Raw genomic sequence first — 12,693 nt, 5'->3', positions numbered from 1 at the left:
TGCGCCACCACCCCTGGCTAATTTTTTTTTTTTTGTATTTTTAGTAGAGACGGGGTTTCACCATGTTAGCTAGGATGGTCTTGATCTCCTGACCTTGTGATCCACCCACCTCAGCCTCCCAAAGTGCTAGGATTACAGGTGTGAGCCACCGCACCTGGCCGTTTATTTGTTTTAAATACAGACAGGGTCTCACTACATTTCCCATGCTGGTCTCAAACTCCTGGGCTCAAGTGATCCTCCTGCCTCAGCCTCCCAAGGTGCTAGGATTTGTGGGCTTTTTTTTTCTTTTTTCTTTTTTTTCTTTTTCTGAGACGCAGTCTTGCTCTGTCGCCCAGGCTGGAGTGCAGTGGCACGATCTCGGCTCACTGCAAGCTCTGCCTCCCGGGTTCACACCATTCTCCTGCCTCAGCCTCTTAAGTAGCTGGAACCACAGGCGCCCACCACCACACCCGGTTAATTTTTTGTATTTTTAGTAGAGATGGGGTTTCACTGTGTTAGCCAGGATCGTCTCAACTTCCTGACCTCATGATCCACCTGCCTTGGCCTCCCAAAGTGTTAGGATCACAGGCGTGAGCCACCACGCCCGGCTGTTTATTTGTTTTATTTTATTTTTTTTATTTATTTATTTATTTATTTTTGAGACGGAGTCTCGCTGTGTCTCCCAGGCTGGAGTGCAGTGGCGCGATCTCGGCTCACTGCAAGCTCCGCCCCCTGGGTTCACGCCATTCTCCCGCCTCAGCCTCCCAAGTAGCTGGGACTACAGGCGCCCGCTACCACGCCCGGCTAATTTTTTGTATTTTTTTTTTAGTAGAGACGGGGTTTCACCGTGTTAGCCAGGATAGTCTCGATCTCCTGACCTCGTGATCCACCCGCCTCGGCCTCCCAAAGTGCTGGGATTACAGGCTTGAGCCACCGCGCCCGGCCTATTTTATTTTTTAAATTTATTTATTTATTTATGTTTGAGACGGAATCTCCCTCTGTCGCCCAGGCTGGAGTACAGTGGCACCATCTCTGCTCACTGCAAGCTCCGCCTCCCGGGTTCACACCATTCTCCTGCCTCAGCCTCCCGAGTAGCTGGGACTATAGGCACCCGCCACCACGCCTGGCTAATTTTTTTGTATTTTTAATACAGACAGGGTTTCACCGTGTTAGCCAGGATGGTCTTAATCTCCTGACCTCGTGATCTGCCTGCCTCGGCCTCCCAAAGTGCTGGGATTACAGGCGTGAGCCACCGCGCCCGGCCAGGAGTTCCTAGTCTTGGGAAATGGCAAATATTCTCGGCCCCCAAGAGTGGTAGAAGCTGCCATTTAGATGGGAAAGGAAAGGGGTCTGGGCAAGGGACCCTTGCGTGGTAACCGGAGAGACTAAAGACGAGAAGGATCTCTCCAGAGCTTCAGCACCTACAGCCTGAGACACTTACACGAGGCCCTTCTGTGACCAGGTGAACGGAGAGTCCCAATAAGAAACACTCCGATGTCATCTTCTGCTACCTTGGCACGATGCAGGCTATTAATCTGATTTGATATAAGGAAAATAAAGTTCAAGGAGTAAGATTCCTCCCCACTGAAGAGATGAGCAGCATGGGGTCCAGGAGCATGCAGGGTGGACCCTAATGCAGAGTGGATGGTACGGGCAGAAACATCAGGAAAAATGTTCTGGGGAAGGTGGTTCCCTCAGGGAGTAAGGCAGGCCAAGGTCAAAAAGTGGGAACGAGCAGGGCTGGGGGGATTTTCCGTGGGCTCTGCCTGGGGGCTCTGCAGGTCTGGCAGCATCTCCAGCAAGCAATATGGAAGCTGGACAGGTCACAGAGGCCTGGTTACACCTGAGGTTCTCCTGAGGGATCTGGACTTGATCTCGTGGGCAATAGGAACACTTTTAAGGTAAAGAGAGGCCTGACCAAATTTGAATGTGAAAGCTTCTCCCTTCCCAACTTTCTATTTTTATTTATTATTTTTGTTGTTGTTGTTGAGGTAGAGTTTTTCACTCTGTCACCTAGGCTGGAGTGCAGTGGTGTGATCTCAGCTCACTGCAACCTCCACCTCCTGGGCTCAAGAGATCCTCCCACCTCAGCCTCCCTGGTAGCTGTGACTACAGGCGTGCACCACTGCGCCCGGCTAATTTTTGTATTTTTTTGTAGAGATGGGGTTTTGCCATGTTGCCCAGGCTGGTCTCCAACTTCTGGGCTCAAGTGACCCTCCCACCTTGACCTCTCAAAATGCTGGTATTATAGATGTGAGCCACCAAGTCCAGCCCCAACTTTCTAGAATTCTGATTCCATCCATCCTTTGAGCCTACGAGGATCTCCAATCCACTGGTGCTACCACCTTCATCCCCTTGAATTCCATGGTCTTCACTTACTTCACTCCCTTGCACACACGACAACTCCCTGACTCTTTGCTCACCTGTGCTTGCAAAACCACAGGCCTCTTCCTACTCTGCACCTGCACCTGGGCTGGGAGCATCCCCATGCTTGCTTGGGGCATGCTTGACTTCTGCATCCATCCACTCTCCCTCTCCTGGACAACCATCTTGCACCTTCTTTCTCCTCAAAGGCCCAATACCTCTCCCCCATCCTCATCCTCAGGAGGGTTGTCTTCCTTGCTCTCGAGCTCATTAAGAACCACTGAAGAAATGAGACAAGAACTTCCACAAACTTCCACTTGCCAGCATTGGCATGGCTGCCTGTTTCCAGAAACAAACTCTCAGTGCTTCTACCTGAGCCACCCCTGTCCTACAGCATGAACTTACTTTGCTTTCTCCTGGGTCATTTTCAACAGCATACAAATATATTGTCACACCTCCCTTGGGAAAAGTAAACAAAACTCCTTCTCTTGCTGTTCTGAATTTTCTAGTTTTATATAATGCATCCCTACTGTTTCTGAATTAATGGTTTTTTTTTTAATATTTTCGATTCAACTTTTGAGTATAATTTACATGCAGTAAAACACACCATTCTCCAGTGCATAATTCAATGAGTTCTGACAAATGCATAGGGCCATGGAGCCACCACCACATTTGACACGCAGAACATCTCTATCACTCCAGAAAGCACCAGCGCCCCACTCAGTCCTCACCCCAACTCGGCTCCAGGCTGCCACCCATCTGCTTTCTATCACTACCGGTTAGACGCATCTTTTCTGCGACTTCATCTGAATGGAATCACGCAGCACGTCATTTTCTGTGTCTAGATTCTTCTGCTCAGCATAATGTTTCCAGATTCATCCGTGTTGTATGTATGGCTATAGTACATTTCTTTTTATTACTGAGAGGTGTTTCATTATATAGTTCTACTATAATTTATAATAAATGGTTACCTAGAAATTCATTACAATTTGGCAATGATTCCTTGGATATCACACCAAAAGCACAGGCAACAAAATGAAAAAAACATAGATAAATGGGATTATATCAAAAAGAAAAACTTTTGTGTATCATTAAGGCACTATCAAGAGAGTGAAGAGGCTGGGCATTGTGGCTCGCGCCCGTAATCCCAGCACTTTGGGAGGCTGAGGTGGGCTAATCACGAGGTCAGGAGTTCAAGACCAGCCTGGCCAACATGGTGAAACCCCATCTCTACTAAAAATACAAAAAATTAGCTCGGCTTTGTGGCAGATATCTGTAATCCCAGCTACTCAGGAGGGTGAGGCAAGAGAATCACTTGAACTTGAGAGGCGGAGGTTGCAGTGAGCCAAGATCGCGCCACTGCACTCCAGCCTGAGCGACAGAGTGAGACTCCATCTCAAAAAAAAAAAAAAAAAAAAGAGAGAGAGAGTGAAGAGACCCCACAGAATAGGAGAAAATATCTGCAAAGCATGTATCTGATACGGAATTAATATCTAGAAAATATAGAGAACACCTACAATTCAGCAACAATGAAACAATTTACCTGATTTAAAAATGAGCAGGGGGCTGGGTGCTGTGGCTCGTGCCTGTAATCCCAGCACTTTGGGAGGCTGAGGCGGGCAGATCACTTGAGATCAGGAGTTCAAGATCAGTCTGGCCAAAATGGTGAAACCCCATCTCTACTAAAAATACAAAAATTAGGTTGGCGTGGTGGTGGGCATCTGTAATCCCAGCTACTCAGGAAGCTGAGGCAGGAGAATCGCTTGAATCCAGGAGGTGGAGGTTGCAGTAAGCTGAGATCATGCCACTGTACTCCAGCCTGGGCGACAGAGGAAGACTCCATCTCAAAAAAGAAAAAAAAGGCAAAGGACTTGAATAGACATTTCTTTTTTTTTTTTTTTTTTTTGAGACGGAGTCTTGCTCTGTCGCCCAGGCTGGAGTGCAGTGGCACGATCTCGGCTCACTGCAAGCTCCACCTCCTGGATTCACACCATTCTCCTGCCTCAGCCTCCCGAGTAGCTGGGACTACAGGCGCCCGCCACCACACCCGGCTAAGTTTTTGTATTTTTACTAGAGACGGGGTTTCACTGTGTTAGCCAGGATGGTCTCGATCTCCTGACCTCGTGATCCACCCGCCTCGGCCTCCCAAAGTGCTGGGATTACAGGCGTGAGCCACTGCGCCTGGCCTTGAATAGACATTTCTCCAAAGAAGATATACAAATGTTGAATAAACACTTGAGATGATTTCTCACCATCACTAATCATTAGGAAAATGCAAATCAACATAGTAAGACTCCATCTCTACAAATATTTTGGAAAAAAAAAAAAAAGCTGGGTGTGGTGGCATGCATCTGTAGTCACAGCTACTTGGGAGGCTGAGGCAGGAGAATCGCTTGAGCCCAGGAGGTCAAGGCTGCAGTGAGTCATGATTATGGAGTGCAGAAATGCCACTGCACGACCGGGCGCGGTGGCTCATGCCTGTAATCCTAGCATTTTGGGAGGCCGAGGCAGGCGAATCACCTGAGGTCAGGAGTTCAAGACCAGCCTGGCCAACATAGTGAAACCCCATCTCTACTAAAAATACAAAAATTAGCCAGGAGTGGTGGCGGGCACCTCTAATCCCAGCTACTTGGGAAGTTGAGGCAGAAGAATAGCTTGAACCTGGGAGACGGAGGTTGCAGTGAGCCACGATCGTGCCATTGCACTCCAGCCTGGGCAACAAGAGGAAAACTCCGTCTCAAAAAAAGAAAAGAAAAGCCACTGCACTCCAGCCTAGGTGACAGAATGAGACCCTGTTTCAGAACAACAACAACAATTACAGTGACATGTCACTTCACACCCATTAGTATGGCCATCATAAAAATTTTAAAAAGGAAAATGGGTGTTGGAAAGGATGTGGAGAAAATGGAATCCTTGTGTACTGCTGGAGAGAATGTAAAATGGTGCAGCCACTATGAGAAACAGTTTGGTGTTCCTCAAGAAGTTAAGCATAGAATTATATGATCCAGCAATTCCACTCCTAGTTACGAACCCAAAATACTTGAAAGCAGGTACTCAAACAGATACTTGTATACCAGGGTTCATAATAGCACAATGCATAATAGTCAACAGGTAGAAACAGCCCAAATGTTCAATAGATGAATGGATAAAATGTGTTACATACATACAGTGGAGTATCAGCCATAGCATAGAAGGAAATTCTGATACATTCTACAAGTGAAAAAAAACCAGTCACGCAAAGATAAATACTGCATGATTTCATTTCTATGAGGTATCTAGACAAATTCGTGGGGATAGAAAATAGAATGGTGGTTATCAGGGCTAGGGGGAGGAATGAGGATTTAGATAATGTTTACTGAGTCCAGAATTTGTTTGGGATGATGAAAAACTTCTGGAAACAGTGGTGATAGGAACACAATGTGAATGTACTTAATACCACTGAACTATACACTTAAGCGTGGTTAAAGTGGTAAATTTTATGTAATATATATTTTACCACAATAAACAAAGCCTCATTACATATAATTTGCAGAAAACCCCTCCCCCTGCAGACAAAACCAAACCAACAACCCATTTCTAGCCCACTTCCCCGATAGCTACTTCCTATTTATTTCCTTTCCTTATGCAGCAGAACTCTGCAAGCTACTCACCAAGCTAAAATAAGCGAGAGAGAGACTGACACTCCAAAACAAAGAGTTTATTTGAGAATAGCAAGGGGTTGCAATCTGGGGTATATGGTTGGGAAAAGGGGAATGAAGCTTTTAGAGGTAAAAAGGAGAAGTCCCTGTAAGCTGTTTTGAGACAGACAACATTGGTCACAGGGGCTTCTCACAGGCTCCAGTTCCCAGCTCCCTTGCAGTGTGGTGACTGTGTGAATGGCTCAAAGCCACATTTAGTCCACCAACACCACAAGCCTGAAAGCCCTTCTCTCATTTCAGGGTGGGAGGCTCACTTAGTTAAGCTCAAAGCTTCCTGTGCATTGGAGTCACCCGGGGAGCTTTAAAAACATGGACAGGTTGTGAGGACTGGTCTGGGTGCTGCCTGACGTTAAATCAGCTCCCATGTGCTTCTAAAATGCAGCCGGGTTTCAGAAGCACTGCTCCAGGTCAAGCCAGTTAGAAGGCATGAAGATGGAGGGGCTGTGAAGCCATTATAGAGAGAAACCATGACTAATGCATTGAGAAATGAAGTGAGCTAAAAAATCAGAAGGAAAAAAATGGCGAAAATAAACTTGAATGCAGCATATGTTTCTCTACAAATGAAAAACCTTACATGTTTTCCCTATGTACAAACAGGGAGTTTCAATCTTTCGATGTTCTGGAAGAAAAATCTGGAGGGAAAAGCTGTTCAACTGCAATCCAACTTTGAGGCCTTTTTTTTTTTTTTTTTTTTTAAATACATCAAAGCCTACTGCCTATTTCATTACTGAGCAATTTTAATGCTTCCCTTCCCAGGTGCAGTTCAGATGTGTGGAGACAGCATTCTTTTTTTTTTTTTTGAGACTCACTCTGTCTCCCAGTCTTGCTCTGTCACCCAGGCTGGAGTGCAGTGGCGCGATCTCAGCTCACTGCAAGCTCTGCCTCCCGGGTTCACCCCATTCTCCTGCCTCAGCCTCCTGGGTAGCTGGGACTACAGGCGCCCGCCACCGCGCCTGGCTGATTTTTTGTATTTTTAGTACAGATGGGGTTTCACCATGTTAGACAGGATGGTCTCGATCTCCTGACCTCGTGATCCGCCCGCCTCAGCCTCCCAAAGTGCTAGGGTTACAGGCGTGAGCTACTGCACCCGGCCGACAGCATTCTTACAGTTTTCCTTTTGTCCTGTTTTGCAATTGGTTTCACACTTAAAATTTACACAATTTCTACTATTTCTACAGTTCCAATAGATGGCCTAAAAACAAAGCTAAGTAAAGGTTATAAATCGGGGATCTAAGAATTGAGAAATGAGAGTTTTGCTATCGCTGTTGTAGACATGTTTTACTCCTGCATCATCCTCAATATCTACAATGGTGCGTTTGCATGCAGCAAGGCTCAGTAGATACTTTTTATTTTTATTTATTTATTTTATTTTATTTTTTTGAGACGGAGTCTCACTCTGTCACCCAGGCTGGAGTACAGTGGCCGGATCTCAGCTCACTGCAAGCTCTGTCTCCCAGGTTTATGCCATTCTCCTGCCTCAGCCTCCCGAGTAGCTGGGACTACAGGCGCCCGCCACCTCGCCCGGCTAGTTTTTTGTATTTTTTTAGTAGAGACGGGGTTTCACCGTGTTAGCCAGGATGGTCTCGATCTCCTGACCTCGTGATCCGCCCGTCTCGGCCTCCCAAAGTGCTGGGATTACAGGCTTGAGCCACCGCGCCCGGCCTAGATACTTTTTATTTATTTATATTTTTTTGAGATGCACTCTCATTCTGCCACCCAGGCTAGAGTGCAGTGGCACGACCTTGGCTCACTGCAACCTCTGCCTCCCGGGTTCAAGCGATTCTCCTGCCTCAGCTTCCTGGTAGCTGGGATCACAGGCACCCGCCACCAGGCCCGGCTAGTTTTTGTGTTTTTAGTAGAGATGGGTGTTTCACCATGTTGGCTAAGCTGGTCTCGAACTCCTGACCTCAAGTGATCCTCCCGCCTCAGGCTCCCAAAGTGCCAGGATTACTGGCGTGAGCCACCACACCCTGGCCCCGTAGATACTTTTAATATTATTATTAAGCAAGAATAACATTTTACATGTTATTCAATTTACAATTATTCAATTTACAATGTGCTTTCAGGAGCATCTTCTAGAATCCTCAACAGTTCTTTAGTCCAGATAGAGGCTTTCCACTTTTCGGGTGAGGGAAGTTGGGCTCAGGGAGGTTAGCTGATGCCCCCTGAGGGCAGATTAGGACCTAAGGTTGATAGGTGGAACCCAGGCCTCCCATGACTTTTCCATTCAACAAAACAGCCAATAAATGGTGTCTTGGCGGGGTGTGGTGGCTCATGCCTGTAATCCCAGCACTTTGGGAAGCTGAGATGGGTAGATCGCTTGAGCCCAGGAGGTCAAGACCAGCCTGGGCAACATAGGGAGACCCCCATCTTTACAGAAATAATAATAAAAAAAAAAAATTAGCTGGGCGTGGTCGCATGCCTGTGGTGCCAGCTACTTGGGAGGCTGATGCAAGAGGATCGCCTGAGCCTGGGAGGCTGCAGTAAGCTGTGATAGCGCCACTGCACTCCAGCCTGGTGATTGAGACCTTGCCTCAAAAGATAAAAAGAAACAGTGTCTTAAATCCTGAGTCTAGCACTGTGAACAGTCTATTCCTTTATTGACACCACATCTCATGGGAGAAAAAAGCTTATTATTGTTTAGACAATGAAATCAGAAAATACACACAACAGGGGAGCTTTGCCCTGCCACTGATGTAAATTCGCTCAGCATTTCAACTTGCTTAAAATTTAGACCTCAATACTTTATACGTTTCCTCAAAACCTCACTGATGTTTCCAGCCGTGTTCCTGCAAGCCTCCTAGGGAGGTGGGACCTGAAACGTAACAGAATGGTTTGTCAGAATAAAATGTAATGGCTGATTTAGGGATCCTGCTGTTTGGGGGCCCAAGTGCTTGTGCTTTGAGACTTAGGCATCTCCTCTGAGGACCACAGTCACAGTGTCGAGGGCACCCCAACCGCACTGCCTGTACCCACACCAGACCGCAAAGCAGGCTTTGGACAGATACCTCTGCCTGCATCTTTTCTCTGTGTTAAATAGAAATATAAACCCTTCACATATGCCAAAAAAACAAACAAAAAAAAAGCTTCCACATTTCTGAAGAAATACAGAAATTAATAAAATGGAGCTCAAATAGAAGTGCTGAGCAGCTGAAAACATTCAGAATGAAAAAGGAGCAACCAGACCACTGCAACAGCTGCCCAGAGTGGCCCTCGGCCTGCCCCGGCACACAGAGGTCTCCGGCTGGCCCTAGAGAGCTCCACAGCCACAGGCCCAGGGAGGACTGGTTTCCTCTAATGGAGCTGCTTTGGTTTACAAATAGGACAAACTCACTGCTTAAATACCTTTATTATTTTTTAAAAATTATTTGGACATTGATAGCTCTGCAAAATACTTCTCCCATCCCAAACCCTCAAACTCTTTCCACATGTCCTCCATAAAGAAACAAAATATTTATACTTTGTGCCCATTCAAGTCTAATTTTTAAAAACATTTAAGATTCAAAATCAAATATTATTTTTCTTTCCCACAACTTGTTAGTAATTTTAAACCACAATGAAACACAGTTAATGGCATTTCTTTTTAAAAATTAGCTTATCAGACTATCTTATGAGAAAAAAATCAATTCAAGGCCTTAGTGAGAATATTATATTCTCTGTTTCTGAAAGCAAAAGACATTGAAAAACCCCTCTGCTCCTCTGGAGTTTGTGATTTCAACATAACCAACAAAACCAGCACACAGATTGACTTCCTACTTAACAGTAGGCATTGCTTCGTTACTTTGGGACTGCAGCTGAAACGCTATCTAAACTTGAAAAGGGTGGGTGGGTGGAAGTCCAGCACAGAAGAGGGTCGAGGCTGGGGACAGCAGAATGGAAGCTTTCTGAGCAGTGGATTAAGAACAGCCAAACCCCTAGGATCCCACCTCATGGCAGGCTTGTTTGGGGTGGAAGACAGTAGAATATCTGCAATCTGCACTAATTTCTTAAGGATGGATACAAGTGTCAACCAAAAATATTGCACATAGTTTCAGAGGCATGTAAACCACTGAGAAGGTTCAGGAAAGCATAACTACAGATGAAGACAATTCCCCAAAGTTCCTTCAGGAACAGAGAGAAAGAAGTTGATGTTGGTAACTCAGGGGTTACTAAGAGGAGGTGGAAAAATCCTTAATCCCTTTCCTATCCTAAGTGGGCAGACTTTTAAGCGAACAAATCTTCTCATAGATGTGTCTGAAGGATCTAGTAAAGGTATCACTTCTTCATTTTTCCCAGTACAATGGGTGCAGTTCATTACCTGGGTAAAGAAGGAAAGAAGAAATCCTGCAATAGGACCTGGCTTGTTTGTCTAGAACACAGCAGTGTTTGCAAATGGCCCTTCCTGCCCACTCAAACCACTACTTGGAGCCATAGCATGAGCCCCAGACGAGCTCCAGGGATGATCTCCGGACTCAGTGCCCCAAGGGGAGGCCTATATCCCTCACAGGCCTGGAAAAATGCAGAAGGTATGGACTCACATGCCACGAGGGGAGAGCTGAAAAGAGTGGAATGGCACGAATGGCAGGAAGGAGAGCACAGCCCCACGGGCTCCTTCACTTGTCCATCAGCTCAACAAGGCCACAGTGAGCATCTCCTCACGAGAGCAACTGGGTTTGACCAGAGCCAGCCCTTCTGATGCCCTGTTGAATTTCAGGATTGAGGAGACTGTTCTGACTCATCTCTGGGAATGCATTATTTTTCGCTTTAAGTCATCGGGCCAACTTTTTAGGGTTCCAAAGCCCTGACCTTACTGAATGGGTGGGCTGCCCGTCTGTACACAGTCCTGGGATAACAGATTTTAGATACCACAAGTGCCCACTGGCTACTTTCCCAAATACCTCTGCCTTAAGGCTTCCCCTAACATTCAATCTCAGTAACATACAGTACATATGTCAATAAAATGAAAGTCACTTCTTTAGAAAAGGTTTCCCACTGCTCGTCTCATCTCACTGAAGGGCTTCACGTTCTCTTATGCTGCCTGCCCGTAGATAGGTAGCCTCCAGGTTGCTTTGCTCCTGGGGGTTATGATGCAATCTTGTTTTTAAAGCTTTTCCTCTTGTATTCAGAGTAAGTCTTGTAAACCACCAGAAAATGCCAATTCCCCAAAGCCCTACCCATGTTTGCGGGCTACAACTGATGCCAACCTATTAAGCTTTTTAAACATTTAAAAAAACAAAACACCACACACACACACACACACACACACACACACTTTGGCACGTGAGCCTCGAGTTATTTGAGCATGTTCACGTTTCCCACCCCTTCCCCTGTCCCAACATTTCAGAGTCACTGTTTTCGGAGAACGACGACCCCTTCTGCCTCATGGAAGGCTGCCGCCAAGCACTGCTGTTTTGAGTAGCAAAAGGAGGAGGCACAAATGCTAACCTGCCCCCAAAAACAGTTCTTGTGTTGAGCACTATAATTTAGGCAATGCTGCAAAACTTTTGTACCAGGATGACTAGTTTCAAAACTGCTGGTTGATTAAATATACATATACATATAGATATCAATATAAAAATTACTAAGTCAACATTTGCTGTTTTCAATGTGAAAACGATAAAATGTAATTCTGAATAATTGTGCATTTGCCACAGGGTCCTCGTTAAAGGGACCATAAAAATAATTTTGTAATAAAAAAACTCTTATTTTTAAGTTTAGTATTGCCCTCAAGTTCAAAAGTTTGGAGCAAATGTACTGAGTAAGCAGGACTGGAATCTGTTCCTGCCAGGGATCTGGAAGCCTTAAATTTAGTGATCCCTGATGGCAGGCCCAGGGAACCTGACAGCCACTCACTAGTTTTGCACTGTTAACAATATAGGGCTCAGCAGCGCGCACTGACCCATGACACAATCAGCACTGAAGACTGAGGCAGCCCGGCAGGGACCGGAGCCTCCGCCTCTCGTGTTGTTGGTGGCTGATGCTGCTGCAGCTGGCCAACTCCCTGCACAGAGCTCTGGGGGGCACAGAGGTGCTGGGGCTCTGCCTTCTCTTGAGCTACCAGACAAAGCAACTGGCGGGGGGTAGGGGTCTAGGGCCTGGGGATCACTGAGCACCAAGGCTGAGGGTGATCCGGGAGCAGACCTTCTACTCAGCTGGAGGCGGGACGGAGGAAGGAATGGGCATTTCAGTGATGTAGAAGTTAGCTGTGCAGGAAGGAAAAGTGCGTTTAAGGTAGCTTAAAAACAGGTGAAGACCAAACTGCCACTGAGGGGAGGAAGAACGAAGAGCGCTCCCTCCACCTGCCCCACGGGCCAGCCATGCTCCTTGGATTCTGTGGGTTAACATTCATGCTTTGTGATGCGAGTCTGCTCGTGAAGAAACAGGAACACACTTCTCCTGGTTCTGGCAGGTACACAATTTTCTCGGCAAAGTTCTTTTTTGCCAAGTTCAGTTTTATTTGGTTGCTGTTCTGAACCGCTGTCACCGGAATTCATAGATGGGTGCACTGTGTTCAGGAACATGGGTTAGATTGAGGGACTGATACCTGCAAGGGGGAGCAGACAGAAACGGGAGGTAGTCAACTAATGCACCCTGAGCAAAGGACATTAGTAACCCCCCAAAAACCAGAGCACCCCACAAGTCACATACTTGGACTGAAATGCACATTCATTTT

At 46.3% G+C, this 12,693-nt stretch overlaps 1 protein-coding gene across 1 annotated transcript in view; it reads right to left on the bottom strand.

Moving 5' to 3' along the window:
• Positions 1 to 9,371: 9,371 nt before the first annotated feature.
• Positions 9,372 to 12,693, bottom strand: part of GID4 (GID complex subunit 4 homolog) — a 29,537-nt gene continuing 26,215 nt past the window's right edge. The window contains exon 6 of the mRNA XM_003912420.4: positions 9,372 to 12,564. Within this exon, the coding sequence (XP_003912469.1) occupies positions 12,501 to 12,564 (64 nt within the window). The 3' untranslated portion in view covers positions 9,372 to 12,500. The remainder of the gene's footprint in view (positions 12,565 to 12,693) is intronic.

This window comes from Papio anubis, chromosome 17 (genome assembly GCF_008728515.1).
Source record: "Papio anubis isolate 15944 chromosome 17, Panubis1.0, whole genome shotgun sequence".
Lineage (NCBI taxonomy): Eukaryota > Metazoa > Chordata > Mammalia > Primates > Cercopithecidae > Papio > Papio anubis.
Note: the sequence above shows the minus strand (reverse complement) of the source record. Positions and strands in the feature narration are given on the sequence as shown.